The 19,269-nt window shown below is 42.9% G+C and overlaps 1 protein-coding gene across 3 annotated transcripts in view; it reads right to left on the reverse strand.

The window, feature by feature from the left end:
• Window positions 1-19,269, reverse strand: part of CPLANE1 (ciliogenesis and planar polarity effector complex subunit 1) — a 2,680,747-nt gene that overhangs the window by 1,332,451 nt on the left and 1,329,027 nt on the right. For all 3 annotated transcript variants that reach the window (XM_085631095.1, XM_085631092.1, XM_085631094.1), the window contains exon 33: window positions 16,382-16,699. In XM_085631095.1, coding sequence (XP_085487221.1) covers window positions 16,382-16,699 — 318 coding nt within the window. The remainder of the gene's footprint in view (window positions 1-16,381; window positions 16,700-19,269) is intronic.

Raw genomic sequence — 19,269 nt, forward strand, 5'->3', positions numbered from 1 at the left:
ACCTGACTTTGCCAGGAGCTGGGTGGAGTGGTGTTGCGTTATAATCACCACGCAGGTTGAGACTTAATGCCCCTGCCAATTGTGGTTCCTGTACAATAAGAGGAATCTAAAGGTGTTTGTGTCGTGAGAGCTAAAGGAGGTGAAGTAGGCTTATCTCTCTGTGGGCCTCTGAATTTACTTGTTGGCTAATTAAGTTTATTATATTGTTAGCCCGTACTGGAGTTACCTACAAAAAAGGTTTAATATCATATTGCTTATTATGAATACCAGGCCTAGTACGAGAAGAAAATTGTCGGTGGGGGATCCGTTAGAGGCACCCTAGACCAGTTTATCACAAGGGCTGCCTCATTGCTAGAACGCGAAATTGTGCATACTGAACGGCGTTTATCCTCTGAACTACTTAGGAAACGTTCCTCGCTGGGGGCAATCCAGCTAGCAACTACCCCCTCCCATCATATCACACATATTAAAGATTCAGAACAAAATACTGATATAGGTATCCCCCCACAATTACAAGATATAACAGAATCACAGCTAAGATCAAGGGAATTGTTTACCATAGATAACAGCATAGGTTCACAAATCGAAGTTTCTATTGAGGAGCAGTCACCGACCCCAGTAAATAAACATCTCACTAAAAAGAACAGTACAACTAAAACAAAAGATCCAGGACCTGGGCTCCCAAAACAAAAGAAGAAACGTGGCATAAACAAGCAAAAAGGAGGCCGTGATAAAACCTCAAATATTGCCACAAGTCCTGTGAATATAATAGACTTGGCAGAATGCAATACTGGTCCAGTTAGCACGGCAGTACATCACTATAAAGACTTAATGAGGGACATTGAACAACTAGTTAAGTCCCTGTTATCTCCTTTGGTGGAAAGGGTCAAGAGAATAGCAGAGCAGTTGGGGTCTATGCAAGATACTGGCACAGCCAATACGAATTTGTTGAGGGAATTATCATTGAAAAGGTGCTCTTTGAATCCACCAGGCCCAGCACCTGAACCAGTAATGAAAACTATAATCCCCGTAAAGGGTGTTAAGACGCTTTCTCCCACCAACAAGAATAGCACAGCCTCACAGATTAAGTACACAGATCTAAGGAAGCCAAGAGTTAGCGGAGTCCCAAACAAGCTGAATCATGATCTTAGTAAAAGTGATGAGAGAGCCCATATAGATAAAAATCCCAGGGGCTCTAATGCACACATTGATCTCCCACCAGAGGCAGCTCCATACGTTATTGCACTCACTGGGGTTCCAGAGTTAGAATGTGAGAAATACGGTGTTTGTGTCGTGAGAGCTAAAGGAGGTGAAGTTGGCTTATCTCTCTGTGGGCCTCTGAATTTACTTGTTGGCTAATTAAGTTTATTATATTGTTAGCCCGTACTGGAGTTACCTACAAAAAAGGTTTAATATCCTATTGCTTATTATGAATACCAGGCCTAGTACGAGAAGAAAATTGTCGGTGGGGGGATCCGTTAGAGGCACCCTAGACCAGTTTATCACAAGGGCTGCCTCATTGCTAGAACACGAAATTGTGCATACTGAACGGCGTTTATCCTCTGAACTACTTAGGAAACGTTCCTCGCTGGGGGCAATCCAGCTAGCAACTACCCCCTCCCATCATATCACACATATTAAAGATTCAGAACAAAATACTGATATAGGTATCCCCCCACAATTACAAGATATAACAGAATCACAGCTAAGATCAAGGGAATTGTTTACCATAGATAACAGCATAGGTTCACAAATCGAAGTTTCTATTGAGGAGCAGTCACCGACCCCAGTAAATAAACATCTCACTAAAAAGAACAGTACAACTAAAACAAAAGATCCAGGACCTGGGCTCCCAAAACAAAAGAAGAAACGTGGCATAAACAAGCAAAAAGGAGGCCGTGATAAAACCTCAAATATTGCCACAAGTCCTGTGAATATAATAGACTTGGCAGAATGCAATACTGGTCCAGTTAGCACGGCAGTACATCACTATAAAGACTTAATGAGGGACATTGAACAACTAGTTAAGTCCCTGTTATCTCCTTTGGTGGAAAGGGTCAAGAGAATAGCAGAGCAGTTGGGGTCTATGCAAGATACTGGCACAGCCAATACGAATTTGTTGAGGGAATTATCATTGAAAAGGTGCTCTTTGAATCCGCCAGGCCCAGCACCTGAACCAGTAATGAAAACTATAATCCCCGTAAAGGGTGTTAAGACGCTTTCTCCCACCAACAAGAATAGCACAGCCTCACAGATTAAGTACACGGATCTAAGGAAGCCAAGAGTTAGCGGAGTCCCAAACAAGCTGAATCATGATCTTAGTAAAAGTGATGAGAGAGCCCATATAGATAAAAATCCCAGGGGCTCTAATGCACACATTGATCTCCCACCAGAGGCAGCTCCATACGTTATTGCACTCACTGGGGTTCCAGAGTTAGAATGTGAGAAATACGAAGGTTATCAAACTCTTAAGAACAAAGTAATGCATTGGTTAAGAGCGAATAGGCCATTACCCCCTAACTTAGATGGAGAGATTCTTCACGTTAGAAGGCTGGGCTGGGTGGGACAAAGACCAAAAAATGTACAGGGGGATGTTATAATTATTAATTTTAGAGACCACAGGGTGGTAAATTATATTAGAGATTGGCTAACAGAGGGTTATGAGGGTGGTATATCTACCCATGACCCAAGTTATTTTTATCCAATATCTCTGATAGGAAATCATGTGAGCTCAACAAATCGGAGCGCCCAGTTGATGGCAGGCCCCAGTTTTAACATTCCCACCTCTAATCGCTTTGCTACACTTTCTGGATTGGAGGGGGTTGACTGACTACATATTCCACCCCCCAGCAATTCTATTCCCATGGAGAACCCAATGATGGGTGACATTGGTTTAGTATCCTGGAATATAGCTGGCCTGTCCTCCAAATTTGATAACAATGAATGGAGGGAATATATAACCAGGTTTCATGCTATTTGCCTCCAGGAAACATGGGCGGTGGACCACAATCCCTTTCAGTTAGAAGGGTATGGTTGCTTTGCTGTTCCTGCACAAAAATTAGCACCAGGCAGGCCCACTGGTGGATTAATTATCTATGTGGACTTGCAACTGGAAGGAGTGTGGACCAGCCTGAATTGGAATTCTAACTACTTCCTCGGTTTAAGGTTTCAAAGAAATAAAATGAGTTTTATCCTTGTTTGTTTTAATAACGCCATAGCATCGAGCAAGGAAGGTTCTATATTACATGATTTGCAGAATCACTTGACTGCTGTTATAGAGTAAATCCACTGTGGCCCCCTACATAATATTAGCGGGTGACCTAAACTGTCATTTGTGTCAAAACCTAAAATACCGCACGGGGGGTTGGTTTGGATGCACATTGCTAAAAGGTCTGCACTTTGAACACACGAAAGAGGGGAGTGAGTTAGAGAAAGTGATGAAAACTCATTCACTAAAACACACACTCGATCTAGTGAATGTAGACGAAGGCACTGGTCCTCCAACAACCTTTAAAGGGAGGGGGTGTAGCTCTACAATAGATTTTATACTAGTTTCTAATTTATTCTGGGACTGGATAAAAGAGGCCACAGTTGACTGGAGCATATTCAGTGATCACAATCCACTTGTATTATGGATTAAAAATTGGTCTACCAACAAAGAAATAAGAAGCACGCTGGAAGGCAGTTTTGAGAAGGTTACAGGCGTTTAAAGTGGTCCCGCATTGACGGAGACGCCTTTTACAAGATTTTAATTAAGGAAGGGGGCAAAGAGTTTGAAACTTGCTATGATCCCCTGGCTGAGGGTTTGGCCGTGACTAAAGCTTTCGAATCAATGGCCACCCACATAGACAGACTATTAAAAACCTCCCGGCCCTTGAAACAAAATAGTGTGCCAAGATGGTTTAACAAAGATTGCTCACGAGCACAGAAAGATCTCAAAGAAAGTTTGAAATTGAGACCCAGAGACAAACCACGAATAGCATACTGTAGGACTGTCTATAAAAAGGCCATCAAATGTAGGAGACTCGCCTTACAGTCCCAAACTTGGGAAACTTTAAGGGCAACCGCGGAGAGGAGGGATTTAAGCACCTTCTGGAAAACCATAAATAACCTATGTTTCCAGGATTCTGCAGCGCCAGCAATTGGTACAACTATCCTCCCAGAGCGCTGGTTTAATCATTTAAAAAAACTATATAACTTTTTAGATGAACACCCAGAGGCTGAAGAGAAAACGTGCCCGTGGAGTACAGCGATTGAATTTACTTCTGGTGAAACTAAAGCAGGCATTCTGGGACTGTCACACAATAAGGCACCAGGCCCTGATGGGATACCACCAGACCTTTTTTTATCTAACACAGAATTTTGGGTTCCAATATTGACACGCGTGATCAATGCAGCTATTGCCGCTGGCATGCCACGCTCCTGGTCAACAGCTACTATAGTGCCCATTTTTAAAAAAGGTAAAAAGGACGACCCGCAGTGTTATCGTCCAATATCTTTAATCGACGTAACCGCAAAAATCCTAGGCAGAATGATACTAAACCGTCTATTGGACTGGGCTGAGGAATACCATAATATTTCTGATTTACAATATGGTTTCAGGACTGGTAGATCAACTACTGACCAATGCCTGAATCTCTACCTATTGGTGGCAAAATATACTATAGCCAGTGATCAATCAATATATCTGGGGTTTATGGACCTTTCGGCCGCATTTGACCGCGTGAATAGAGAAAAACTATGGAGTCTTTTGACTAGACTAGGAGTAGACCCAGGTCTTGTAAATATTATGAGAGCACTTCATTGGAACACCTCCGCCAAAGTACGATTTAATTTGGCGGGAAATACGACTGCACCGTTTCGTTGCACGAGTGGAGTAAGACAGGGCTGTATTTCGGCCCCGTTCTTATTCTCTCTGTATATAAACGAACTGGAACAGGCACTGTGTAAACTGAATGCAGATACCCCAAGGGTAGGGTCTCGCCCAATTCCAGTGCTGTTATACGCAGACGATGCGGTCCTTTTGGCACGTACCCCAAGAGGTCTGCAATGTTTAATAGACGGCTTCGTTGATTTCATGGACACACTAGACCTGTCAGCCAACTTAACTAAGTCCTATGTTTTAATAGCCGGTACGAAACCCTGTAAAAAATTCACATACCGTATAGGTACACATATACTCGAACAAGTAAAAACCTTTTCGTACCTGGGTCTTTTATTTGATGGGCTTTTAAATTTTAAATATTTACTTGAAGAACGGTGCATAAAACTGGTCTCGTCATCAGGGGCAATAATGAATTATGTCGTAGGCTAGGTCGGTGGTCGCCGGAGCAGGTTATGCACCTCTATGGCGCCATTTGCTGCTCCAAAGTTATGTACGGAGCAGAAGTTTGGGGCTTTGCCGGGGCACGGCAAATACAAGTTGAAGAAAATAAATTCTTGCGCAAGATACTCAAAATGCCGCAGAGCTCCCCAGCCTACATCATCCATGCTGAATTAGGGAGGCCATACATTGAGGACCTGATCAAGGCCAGGCCCATTATGGCTTGGCTGAGGATCTGGTCCAATACTGATGCGGAATTGGGAAGACAAATTATTAGAGACTGTATCAGTAGGGATAAAGGGATGCATATCCCGTGGCTCAAATATGTAAAATTAACATTGGAGGCAATAGAATGCTTAGACCTTTTTACCAACCCAACCTTAATCATCCCCCAAGACAAGAACAGAATTAAGAGCTTGCTCCTGAGGAAAGCTGCAGATTGCAGATTTGATTCTGAAGGTAGGAAGACTCTAGCTTGTGCGCACAGTATTACTAAAACAGTAGGTGGTATGGAACCATATCTTAGCCTGATACATAATGTAGAAACTAGGTTTTTATTTACTCGTTTTAGGCTCAACCTTATACATCATTTATTGGCGGATCCCTCGGGTTATACCGCCACGGTTGAGCAGAAAGGACCCTGCGGCTGCGATAGTAAATCTCCGCAGGATTCCCTTCATTTTGTATTGTTATGCCCTTTTTATTCTTTTCCCAGGCGTCATTACTTAGTAAGAATTTTAAAAAACGGCAAGTTTAGACAAGCCAGGGCCGCTCTATTATATCTACAAAGGGCTGAAGACCCATTGACCCTGGCATGTATAACAAGCTTTCTGAAAGTTGCACTGAATATAAGAAATACCAGAGGGCAACCAGGACTAAATAATGGCTGAAGGCACTTTATTGAAATGTTTCATATTCTAATGCACTGATCTGTATGTGGATAACCTTGCCCTATTGGTATTTGTGTGGTATTTTAACTATATTTTTTAACTATATTTTTTTTAAAAGACATGACACCAGCACTCCTGGGAGCTGTTACATAGTTTTATTTGTTAAAAATCAAATCTGCAGGATAGTACGTTCTGGTCACTGTATTTGTAAATATGTACCCCATGGTCTGTATAGACATCACAAATGTATTTTAAATTGTGTCAATGTTGTGGTATGCATGTTTTTTATAATAACTGTTTTGCTTTTATGGTGACATGTATTGCACCGAATAAAGGTGATTTAAATTGAATTGAATTGATAATGTTGTCCTGCCACTGAAAAGCATAATTATCTTCTGTGCTTCTGGTGGATAGGTATGTTGAAGTATGCATCCTGAAGATCCAGTGGTGTTTTGTAGTCACATTTCTGGATTATTAGGAGGCGCTTCTAAAGTGTAATCAAATTTTTCTTCAGAAACTTGTTCATTTCTTTAAAGTCCAGAATTGCTCTCCTCTGTCCTGTCTTTTTTTAGAAGAATCATGAGAAAAATCCCTGGTTTCTCTGAGATTTGGAGACCTTTTCTATCACTACTTTGAAGAGATGAAGGATAATTTCTGGTGTAGCTCCCTCAGATGGAGGCGATGTGTCTATCTGGGTGGGCAGATAAGTGGTCTTTGAATAATATCTAATGTATGACCTTAGTGAACAATTTTCAGCACCCATTAGTCTGATATTAAATACTCCCAATCAGAGGCAAAAAGGGAAATTGGTCTAATTCAGGAAACTGAATAGGTCTCCTTTTTTGTGCTGTCTTCATTAAAGTGCTTGGTGGGGCACATTTCACAAAAGCATCCCCCTCAGGAGGGAACTTTTTTTTGTCCAGTAAATATAAAGCCTCCACTCTCTTTTCTTTAGAGTCTTTGTAGGAAATGTCTTACATATATCACAGCGTGAAGCCTTGTGAGTAAGGTAAAGCAAGTGAATACACTGGGAATTAGGATCAAGAGTTTAAATCTTCCTCTGTCCACAGGTGGAACAAGATTTCAGAAGAGATTTCTTCTCTCTATCAGCCATGGTAACAGCTGGTGACAGTTGACAGAATAGAAGTAAAGGGTCTTCCTGGCCTAGGATATCCTTATTTTTCCCTAAAAACATTTACCAGTACTGGTAGCTGAAGAAAGGGTAGACCATCAGAGTAACAGTTTTAATGCCACTTAAAGGTAAGAGAGGGCTCTGATTGTGGCCTCCCTCACTAAATGTGCAAGAGACATCTGAGCTAGGATGACATTAGGGGGAGCTGATACTTCCACCTCCTAGGCTGAAGTCTGGGTTAATGCAAATTAAATGGATGTGCTACTAAACAAACACTGTTGTTCAGGCCTTTGTACATTTTAACACTGTTTATTTCTATGCATAAGTATGGGGATTCCCAGCCTGAAGACGGGGAATGATTCAGGTATGTGAATATATGAAAGATCCAATGTGGGAGAACAGCTGATTTTACACTGTGTTTTTGGAATCCATGATAGTTATTAACCTGAATGAAAAAATCTATTGGCGAAGGGAATTTATGCTACTGTATAGGAACATGTTAGTATATGAAGCTGCCAACATTAAAACATTTCATATCATGAGCTCTGAAATGAAATTGTAACCAGAACTTGCAATGAAGCCCACATACAACTATATTCCTGTAAGCACAGCTGATTTCACATTATGCTTGTAGATTATCCTAGCAGCAAGCCAGAAAATTTACAATATAAAAAAGATAGAAGCTGACCATATAGCTATGTCACAGGTGAAAAAGTCCAAGCATATCAGGCCCCAGTCCCGAAATAGCTGTGCAAGTGACCATCCCACAACAGTTGATAGAAAAGTATGTATCACAGCTAACAGTACTTGTAGGGGACAAAACTACCCCCCTGAGGGCTCTTTTAACCTTGGTTGTACAAGACTAACACAAAGTTCTCCTCAACTCTTACTGCCACCAGTTCAATGATATTTCAGATAAACGCTGCCAATATAAACATCTTACACCCCGGTAACTACCTTTGGGATCTAAACACTATTACTATTTCTAACGAATTGTATATTTATCCTACAATCTCCACTACTAAACATCAAGCAAGAACTCACAAAGGAATACAAAAAAAATGAAGGGTTGATATCCATTGAGGAAACTAATGCAAGACCCTTGTAATAACTTTGGCCTTATTCTAAACATTACATTGAAAGTAGAAAGAGTTAGAATTGTGGTGTACCCACCTAAAAGACAAACTTGAACCAAAAGGCGCAATTCATATCCTTCAGTTAGGCTACAGTCTGGTTCAGATCACACAATCCACCACGGCCAGCACAATACACATTTTCTTATAGGAGCGAAACAAAAGAGATTCTGCTTTTCTAATACACTGCCATGTTCGATGACAAAACTATAATATCCTTCTCACATGAGAGTCTGACAACAGAATTTCCTGATGGGGCTCTAAAAATATTGAAATTGTTCACCCAATCAGATATGTATCTTAGTGGTCTGTATTAGCCAAAGTATATAATTCGCCTGGCATCAGCCCTCTCATGAATCATTTTCAAAATGTCCCCAAATCCAAAAGCAATACAAAAGTCAGCCTGAAATATGTGTAAATATCAGTTTGCCCTTACCGCATGTTTCTCAGAGTGGGTGCCTGTTGGACCTGTCAGCCCTAGGGTGGTCTCCCCTTTTATTTTTGTATCGTGCCTCATTTTTTCCACCCTCATTTTTATGTTGGACTAGGTCTCCGGGCACCTTTTCATTGCTAATCAGTGTTAAGGTGCAGGTGTTCCCTTCTCCCAAGATGGCTGCCACAGACCCCTGCTACTGCAGGGTGGTCGTTTTTCATAGTAGCACCCTAGCTGCCAGGAGCTGGCTGGGACCCACAACAATGTTGCGACACCAGCCCGCCTTTTGTCCCATAGGTAGAGTGGGGAAGCTCCTGGAAGATGCTGGAACCTTCTAGAAGGGAGGTGGGGTTTTACTTTTGCCGCCTTGGCTAGAGGTCACCTGACCTAGGGCTTCTTAAGAGTGGGAGGGAAACTTTTGTGGTGAGTTGGCCATTGGGGTGAAGCAGAGCTGGAAGAATCCACCAGGAGTGTAGGCGGTAGGGCCTAGCCAGGGACTTATGCCTCTGAGAGTGACAGGATTTAGATACTGCCTCTTAAGTGAGTGAGGTGCCCTGTGAATCCCACTGATCTTGCCCAGTAGTAGGAGGACCCAGAGACTCTCTGCCAGCCTGACTAGGAAGGACCTAGTCGCCCTCTCCATTCCTACCCCCTGTAACAGAACCCCTTAAGGGCGCCAGATACATCTGCGCCAAAAGACTTTATCTGTCAACTGAGAACTGGAACCTAACTTTAAGAACTGAGACTGCATGACAAGAGCGAGCTGTAAGCCTTGAATGCCAGAGCTGAGACTGCGTGTCCAAGCTAACCTATTGAACTAATTGCTAAACCGATTGCCAAGCCACCAGGGATCGACCAGGTACTAGCGCTGTGACCCCCGCGCTCCCTGCCCTGGTCTGGGACCCCCGGCAGCGTGCTCCGCTGAGCACTTTACCCCATCCTTAATTTGAGCCCCCCCCCTGCGACGACGAAGCCAGCGCGCTCACCGCCGCGGCCAGGAGGAGTGCCCTGCTGTGTCGCGAGGGCCAGGCGAAGCCCGGGGCCCCGTCGCTGCCGTCGCAGCCGTGTGAGGAGGTGCGCAAGGTCGGGGCCGAGTTCCCCCAACGTCGTGAGGACGGACGCCTGCTGACGCCGAGACGGAGGTAAGCCCGGAGGCCGAGATCCCCCCTGGTGCGCCCCCTGCTGGTCTGGAAACCACACCGCACTTGGCCCGGGTTGTCCCCTCCGTGGGAGTCCCCTCCCCTGCCTGCGCGACGGAGAGACCCCGCCGAGGGATCCTGTCCGTGTCCCCCCTTCTGTAATACTGAGCGCGGTGCTCTGTGAACTGCACCGGAGCATAGGGACCCGCTCCTCAAGTCCTGTCACCCTCCCCGCTGGAAGCCGCCCAAAGAACTGACTGACATTACCCTCGTGTGGCGCTTCACGCCACCGACCCTGCTTCCCCAGCCGGAGAGACCGGGACTGCGAGTAGCGCACTGTGTTATCTGCTCTGCTCAAAAGTAAATTATATGCCAAGGAATGCGAGTAGCGCACTGTGTTATATGCTCTGCTCGAAAGTAAATTACATGCCAAGGAATGCGAGTAGCGCACTGTGTCATATGCTCTGCTCGAAAGTAAATTACATGCCAAGGAATGCGAGTAGCGCACTGTGTTATATGCTCTGCTCGAAAGTAAATTACATGCCAAGGAATGCGAGTAGCGCACTGTGTTATATGCCCTGCTCGAAAGTTGTTACCTGCCCAGGAATGCGAGTAGTGCACTGTGTTATATGCCCTGCCCGAAAGTAAATTACATGCCCAGGAACGCGGGGGGCGCACTGTGTTATATGCTCTGCTCGAAGGTAATGATATGCAACTGATTACGAGTAACGCGTTGTGATAACTGTTCTACGCAAACATTTCCACATGTAACTGATTGCGCGTAGCGCTGTGTTTTATGTGCCTTGCTTCACAGTACTAGGGGCCAGTGGTCACGAGGAGCGCTCAGTTCGACAGGCGCCATGTTGATGAACCCAATGTTCCCCCTTACAAGTAGTGCGCTGTGTTAGACGGCCTGTTCAGGGAAAGACTTTACATAAGCGCGCACCGCGCTAGAATCTCCCGCATTTAACCAGCGGGCGTGGGTACATGAACGAGGTTAGGCACTGCATAGGTATCACCAAGAGTGTCGCATGTACTGAACGATGGTATTATGATTCATGTATTACCTTGTTATTTCCTGAACTGCAACTGACCAGCTATACTTGGATAAACTTGAAGTATTTGCATAATTTAAACGGTGTGGCGTCCCTTATTGTGTGCGACTCTAGTCCATGAGAAGTGTGTGGTGTATGGTTGCTTAACACATAGCCCTCTGATTGCCTGACCGGCTCGCGCCACGTTACCGCCCTTAGGGCCTGGTGAACCCAGGTTCCTACAGTGCCCAAATGCAAATCAAATAATAAAGCCTGCACTTTCCTTCTCCACACTTTAAATTATCTTCATTGCTTCAAACATAGGATCACACCGAAACTTGTCAGGTACGGTAGTACAGTTGACAATATATTTTCCTATAAGCCACACAAGCTATGAAAACTGTGCTAATTGAAAACACAAGCTAGAGCTACTAAACTTTCATGACATTGGCATTAGATTAATGCAACATATTGTACCTACTGCTTGGTAAAAAAAGGATCAACACAATGGAAAAAATACAATATTCTACAATATAGACCACTAACAAACTTCGATGATCTGACCATGTGAGTTTCAACCACTGGGTCTTCCAAATACTTTCTGCAATACAGAGCTATTGGCTTATCCTATACAGTAACTCAAAACTATCTTCTAAAAACATTTTTCAAAGCAAACGTTTCAGTGCACGTTCAGCTTTCCTGAAGAAGGCCATATTCGATATCCTGATGTACAAATACTGCAATCCCAGATTTTTAAATTGGGCAAAATCATCATTTAAACCATTACTGCTGAATCTCTTAAGACTAGCAACATGCAAATGCATAAATAAAATTGTTACTTTAATTGAGCCATTGATGATTTGAGACCTGGTTCTTGGGATGAAACCATACACTGTTTTTGTATGAAATGTGCAAATAGCGCAAATAGCTACACCTAAAAATAAATATAAAACGTTATAATACAGGGCGATACTGAGTATAAATACCACTGGATCCTTGATATACCAAAGGCGCACAGAGCATTTACAATGAAATAAACGCATAGCATTATAAATGGGCTAAGACCAAACAGTACAATGATACATTATGTGCAAAACCTGCATTTGTTGTTAAAACACCAAAATTGGTTATATTTAAATTCTAGCAGACTCACCTAATATGCAAATATGTTCATGCATGTATATATAGAGAAAATGTATAAAAAATATATAAAAATATATACAGTAGCTGTCTCAATATAGCTAGAACAAAGTGCATAGTGCAGTCTTTTATACGCATTGGCTCAAAGTCATATTCTAAACATGTATGAACATCAGAATAGCAACTTATAAAGCTGAGAATCTAGATAACCTGTAGCGCCTGCTTAAGAACAGCCTCATATGTCTCAAATTATGTCTTTAATACTAACTTCTGCATGTACCCAGATAAAATTTCTCTGAGTAACAGGTTTTAATTCTTAATACCCAATTGGTATATGACATGTAATGGTAATATGGATTTATTAGCACTCCCCAAGGCATAGAGATGTATATGGATAGTGTGTATGCTGTCTACTAAACATTCTGAAAGTGCAAAATGCATAATACCTCATACAGTACTATGAACAGATTGACTATATATGCTCATAAAGAATTGTAGATACTAGAGGAAGTTATATAACTCTTCTCCATTATTCAGTCCATTTGGAGCTCTAGTATGAATTTAGATTCAAGTCTTCTTAATAGTTTTTCCCTGTTGCCCCCTCTTCTTAGTGGGCGTATTGAAGCAATGACAAAGTATTTTAAATCACTGATATTGCTACCATGCGCAGATTTATAATGCCTGGCTACTGGGTACATCATATCGGACTTAACTATAGCTCTTATATGTTGGGAGGATGCGCATGTGTACAGGCAATTTAGAGCTGCCTACGTATTTAAGCTCGCAGTAGCAAGTTAACACGTAAACCGCATACTCTGTGCGGCATGAGTATCTCCCCCGCAACTTGCAGCTCCTCGGGCCATGTACCGTGGTGAATTGTGTTGTATTTATACCAAATTTGCATGCGCGGCAAGGACTACATTTCACAAAACCGTTTGTCGGACCCAACCACATAGTGTTGGTTTTGGGTTTATTAGGAGCTAGCTCAGGACTACATTTTACTAAATCTGTGTGCATAGACTTAGCCTTTCTATAGGTCAGAGTAGGTTGTGTAGGAAACATACTACCAAGAACGGCATCAGTCTGAATTATTGACCAATGTTTATTGATAATGGTCCTGATCTTTCTATGCTGACTGCTGTATGTAGTTATGAGTCATTTCTGCATTATTTTCTTTTTCTTTCTCTTTAGCTTTCTCTTGTGGGGTCATTGATTCTATGTCTACCACCTCTTTGCTATTCAGCAGAACAGTACGGGCCTGTGTTCTTACTTTTGCTAGGGCTTTTGAAATGATGGTGTTATCATATCCTCTAGCTCTAAACCTGCTGCTACTCTCTCTAACGCAGCTTTCAAATGTTTCATCTGTGCTACATAATCAGCGTAGTCTTAGTAATTCCGCGTGGGGGATACTACTTATTAACTGACCCGGATGAAAACTCGATGCATGCAGCGTTGAATTACCTGCAGTCTTCTTTCTATGGAGAGTAGTCTCCAATTTGCCTTTCTCAATATAGAGATGGACATCTAGGAAATCAATGGGGTCATGGGCCACTGTGGCTGTAAATCGCCCTATCAGATTCCTGTGAGCCCTTCCATATCAAAAATATATCGTCAATGAAACGCATCGAACAAAGGATGCGTTCACCCCAGATCTCCTTATGTTCTGTCTGCAGAACCTGCTTCTCCAACCAGCCCACGTGTAAACACGCGTAGCTGGGGGAGAAGCAGGCTCCCATGGCAACTCCACTGTCTGCTGGTACATGTCATTATTAAACATGAAAATTGATATATATATATATATATATATATGCGCACCCGGTCAACAAACTGCAGCTCAACTATTGCAAGGTCAGTTTTTTCAAGAAGGTCATATTTATTTTACTTTTCACATGGCAAAATACACAGGGGCATATGTATCAAATACCGTATTTGCGATTCGCAAATAGCGATTTTTAGTGAATCGCTATTTGAGAATCGCAAACGGGATGGAACAAATAATCCCTTGGCATTCCTTAATTGCGATTAGAAATTTGCTAATCGCAATTAAGGAATACCTTCCCATTCATTCCTATGGGCTAGGAGGTCCATAGGAATGAATGGGAAGATATTCTCAATATGCGATTCGTAAAATGAGAATGCAATTTCAAGGGTGCCAGGGTGTCAAAAGGACACCCTGTTGCACCCCTGAAATATGTATGTGTGCACATGTGGCATACATACATGCCCTAAGGGCATGTCTGTGCATCACATGGCACTTTGAAAAATGCCAAAAGGTGCATTTTTCAAAGAAATCGCAAATTACCACCATCTTGAAGTTGGTGGTAATTTGCGATTCCTTATGGCCAAATTGCACTTTTTCTGTGCTTCATAAATTGCATTTAAGGAATCGCAATTTGCGATTCCTTAAACGCAATCGCAAAATAGAGAATCGCAAATTTTACGATTCTCTAATTTGCGATGCCCTTTTGGGATGATACATTCCAAAAGGCCTTTTCCCATTCGCAAACGGGCCGATTCTGAGAATCGGCCTGTTTGCGAACGGGAAAAGGGCTTGCTTGATACATATGCCCCACAGTCACTTGTATCAAAAATACTGGACCGACGCGTTTCGGCTATAACAACCAATCCTGGGAAGTCAGAAGATGTCTTAAGAAATTTGGATTGTCTGAGGCACATATAAGACCTTGAGAAAATTTGTGGGAGACAATCCTCAAATCACATTCAGGAAATGCACAGCGTTAAGTGATATACTATGTAGCAGTTCTATACAAACTGTGACAGGAGGCCAACAGATAAAGGGATTCTTTACCTGTAGATCATGTAAAGCGTGAAAATATAGTGCTAATGTGAAACAAATTGAGTTATCCAAAAATCAGAAACCGTTTGGTATTAATAAGCATTTGACATGTAAATCGGATTACTGTGTGTACGCATTAATGTGTCCTTGCCCACTGATTTATATTGGGAGTACTATTCACCAAGTAAAAAAAAAAACGTATCCTGGAACACAGGAGAGCTATTGTTAATGAGGATAAGCAGTATCCAATAGCACGGCATTTTAAAGAAGCACATGGTAAAAATGTCAATCTATTAAAATATTGTGCATTAGACAGAATCCCTATCTCGGAAAGAGGGCGAAATAGACTACAAGAACTCATACGGCTGAAATCAAATATGATTATTAAATATGAAACAATAGATCCTCTAGGAATAAATAAGGATGAGGAATTGTCTGTCCACTTAGGATGAGGGTAAAACTGTGATGAGACGCGAGTATAGTGTTGAAATAAACCGTCTAACCCTGATGAAGTTTGTATTTTAATTGACAAACAGGTGATCATTGATCATATGACTTTGTTTTATATTGTAGGAGACGGAGATACCATCATCATAAGATGGGGATGAATGCAAAAAAGCTTAAGATATCTGTGATGAATTGTAAGTAGTCCACTGGGGCAGAATTGTTGATGATGCATCACTCATCTGGAGAAATGACATGGAATAACTGCCATACTGAATTCTGTAATGATAAGTGACAAAAATGACTGGTATAAAGAACGTTAGCCCACTTGGGCGGAATTTGTTAAAAAATAATGTTAAAAAATAACGTTAAAAATTAAAATAATGTTGCAAATCGTGCCTAGATTATATTGTCTAATGAAATGGTTCAGAATATTGGTACCTACTATTGTAAGACAGTATACATCTGGTACATATCAGACCAATTATGTGAAGGATGTTCATGTTTAGGACAGTTATGTACCAAGGTATGGAGAAGTGTCGCCACTACAAAATGGCTGCTAATTTGCTGTAATCCTGATGTGGTATAGTAGTCCTATCTTTATGTTTTGCTATGTGACGTGAGCACTTTTTCTATTTATACTGTGAAGTAACAAACATTAAATGACCAGTGACAAAGGAACTGCTGCTCCGAAACGCGTCGGGCGAATTTGCCATTTAACAAATAAATATTCTTTAACCACGCTGACAGATCTGGGCTCGGTTTCTTTGGTGAGATAATTCTAAGAATTTTACTTTATGCTTACGAGGTTCGCTACCTCACCGAAGCAGCAGAGTTATCGCGACCTGGTGTTTGAAAATATAAATATAAATATATATAAATATATATGTATTTCACAACAATAATTAACAAGCACCTGTCGATTTTCTTTATTGCTTTCGTCAGGCAAAGGCTTAACCTCCAGTCGATCAGAGGTACTTGTAGTGTTGGGCCTTTCAGCATCACTTTTCATTGAATGTGGCTGTTGCACATGTGGAACAGAAATCAAATGATGTCCATCTTTAGCAGGAGAAGTGGGCGATCCTTCAGTGACACGGCCTCTGAGGGCGTCTGATGTCTGTTCACTCTGCAGGTGAATAGGTTGTGATTGATGAAGCAGCTGCTGCATGTGTGGAAGGTTTGCAAATGAAGACCCCACAATTTGCATTAAACTCATGAAGTTGATCTGCTGAAGCTGAAATGAAGAAGTAAAAAATTTAACATTCAATGAGGTATCTTTACACAAGTTCGTTCCGTAATGAAATAGCTGACATTTAATAAGTCGAATACATAAATTAAGCACTTACACCATTGAATAATTTGACTTTCATTGTATTTTATCAGATTTCTTAAACATTGTGAAATTCATAATCTACACTTCTGTTTGGTTCAAAATTAAACAAATAATGCTTCTACACAAGATTATTTAGTTGTTTCATACTGAATGAATTTAACTATTGCTTAATAAGTTACTTACCTTTGGTATTGCTCTTTCTGGTGAATACCTAACCATAGATTCCTCACCTTTTGAATAACACGCTCCAAAACCCCCCACCAAACTGGATCTGAAGATTTTTGTCAACAATTTCCTTGCGCGCCAGTAGGTGACGCTGTGTGGCTCCACATCAGCCAGCCCTGAAAGTGACATCCGGTTTCACATATAACTGCCACCCATGAGTCTTCTATGTCAATTTGTTTCTGATATCTGTTCGCTTCGTCAGACACAGAGCTTGTGTGAATCCAACAAGTTACTTACCTTTGGTAATGCTCTTTCTGGTAGTGACTATCTAGCCGCTCATTCCTCACCTTTTTAATATTTCCCAAGCATCAGGCTGGGTCAGGAAACTGTGTGGGAATTGTGTGCCAGAAGGTGGCACCTTGCGGCCCTGCACTGATGCCATTCTGCTCTGGAAATAAAGTGAGGAGCTTATATAGGTGCAACTCTCGTGCACTGACATCAGTTTCTTTCAAGACTGTCCGTGGCCCCAAACGCTGAGCCACAAAAGCAAACTGGTAGACAGTGTGCAGATTCCTAAACTTGGGATCTTATTAATGGATAACTGGGAGGACTGGAGGATCGGTGAAGAATCTGTAGCTAGATAGAGTCTTTGGCGGAAAGAGCGTTACCGAAGGGAAGTATATTGTTCTTCTGATAGAGACTACTAGCTGCAGATTCCTCACCTTTAGAATAGATACCAAAGCAATACCTTTCTGGAGGAGGGTCTGTGAATGGAATCAAACCAGAAAGTCCTGCAGGACTAAGTGGACAAAATGCCACTTTTGGCGAGCCCAAATGCCCAGGCAATAGTGCTTCATGAATGTATTAAGGGACGCTAACACAGCTGTCTGGCAAATGCCTAGGACAGAGACAGGGACTCAGCATGTCAATGCAGTGGTAGCATCTTTTGCTCTGAGAAAATGAGCACACATTTCTTTCCGGAGGCTGCTTTTTGGCCAGTGTGCAGCAAATCTTAATGCAGTGCTCTGGGATCCACCGGGAGATGGTTCTCTTCTGCACTGTCTTGCCTTTTTTTGCTCCAGAAAATCCCACAAAGAGCGGACCATCTACCCAGTAGTCTTTGATACGATTTATGTAGAAGCTCAGCACTCTCTTGGGGTCCAAGCAATTGAGTATCTCCTCCTCAGAGGGGTAAGGCAGAGCAAAGAACCTTGCCAGGGTGATGGTCTGACCGTCTTGGAACGGCATGACAACTTTTGGCAGGAAGGATGCCAGAGTCGGTCAACCAGATGTGATGGTGATGAGGGACACAGTCTTGATAGCAAGGAGCTGTAAAGGACAGCTGTGAAGTGGCTCGAATGGAGTGCACATCATATAATTCTGGACCAGATCGGGTGGAGCTTGCCTGGATCCAAGATGGCAGCATAGTTATGAGGTTCCGGGAACCCGGCCAACAATCCAAAAGAATCCTGCATGAATCATAGCATTTTATTGCTGTAAACTTGGGAGACTCCAACAGGAAGACATCGGCCTTCCGATTGCGAGGGGGAAACAAAAGGAAACAGAACCAAGTGGTAAAAGCAATTAACACACCTGTGTTGTCCCGGGCCTCAAATCGAGTGCTGTCAGCTGAATCAAGGAACAGTAGCACACCCGGGGGCTGCAGCCCGCACATCGAGGTGTTCTATGAAGGCTGCAGATTCCACGGATAGCCCCCTAGGGCAGCCGGCGGGCTGCGCTGGACTGGCGCCTCGCCCCCCTTAGCGTTCTCTGGTCCAGCTGGGAGACAAGGTAGGGCTGGAGCCTGCTCACCATTGCAGCAGACGCCTCATGCACTGTGGGCCTGCCGCTGGCCGGCTCGCGATCACCGCGCTGTGTGGGGGTGAGCTGCAGAGCTGCGGTGTGCGAGAGAGGAGACTGGCACTCCCCAAGGATGGAGCCAGCCTAAAAAAGTGGAGGTGTTGCGGGCAGACTGGAAGTGGCTCCGCTGCATCCGCAAGTGGGACGAGGCATCCAACGTGGACACCGGGACGAGGCAGTGAGAACAGGTATAACTGAAGGAAGTGGATGAGGCTGAGCGAAACGGGCACTGCACTGGAGTGCCTAAATAGATGCAGCATTCAGTTAACTCCCCTTACACACGTGGAGGGTGTGACATCCCCACCCTGTGAGCGAAAGCCTCTTCCGGCTAACCATGCGCTGCGAACTTCGGGCACGCATTGACTGAGTCTCAGCCCTGACATGGGGTTGTAGCCACTAGCGAGGAGAATAGAGGGAATCGGACCCACAGCATCACAGAGTTGCAG

Source organism: Triturus cristatus, chromosome 2_1 (genome assembly GCF_964204655.1).
Source record: "Triturus cristatus chromosome 2_1, aTriCri1.1, whole genome shotgun sequence".
Classification (NCBI taxonomy): Eukaryota; Metazoa; Chordata; class Amphibia; order Caudata; family Salamandridae; genus Triturus; species Triturus cristatus.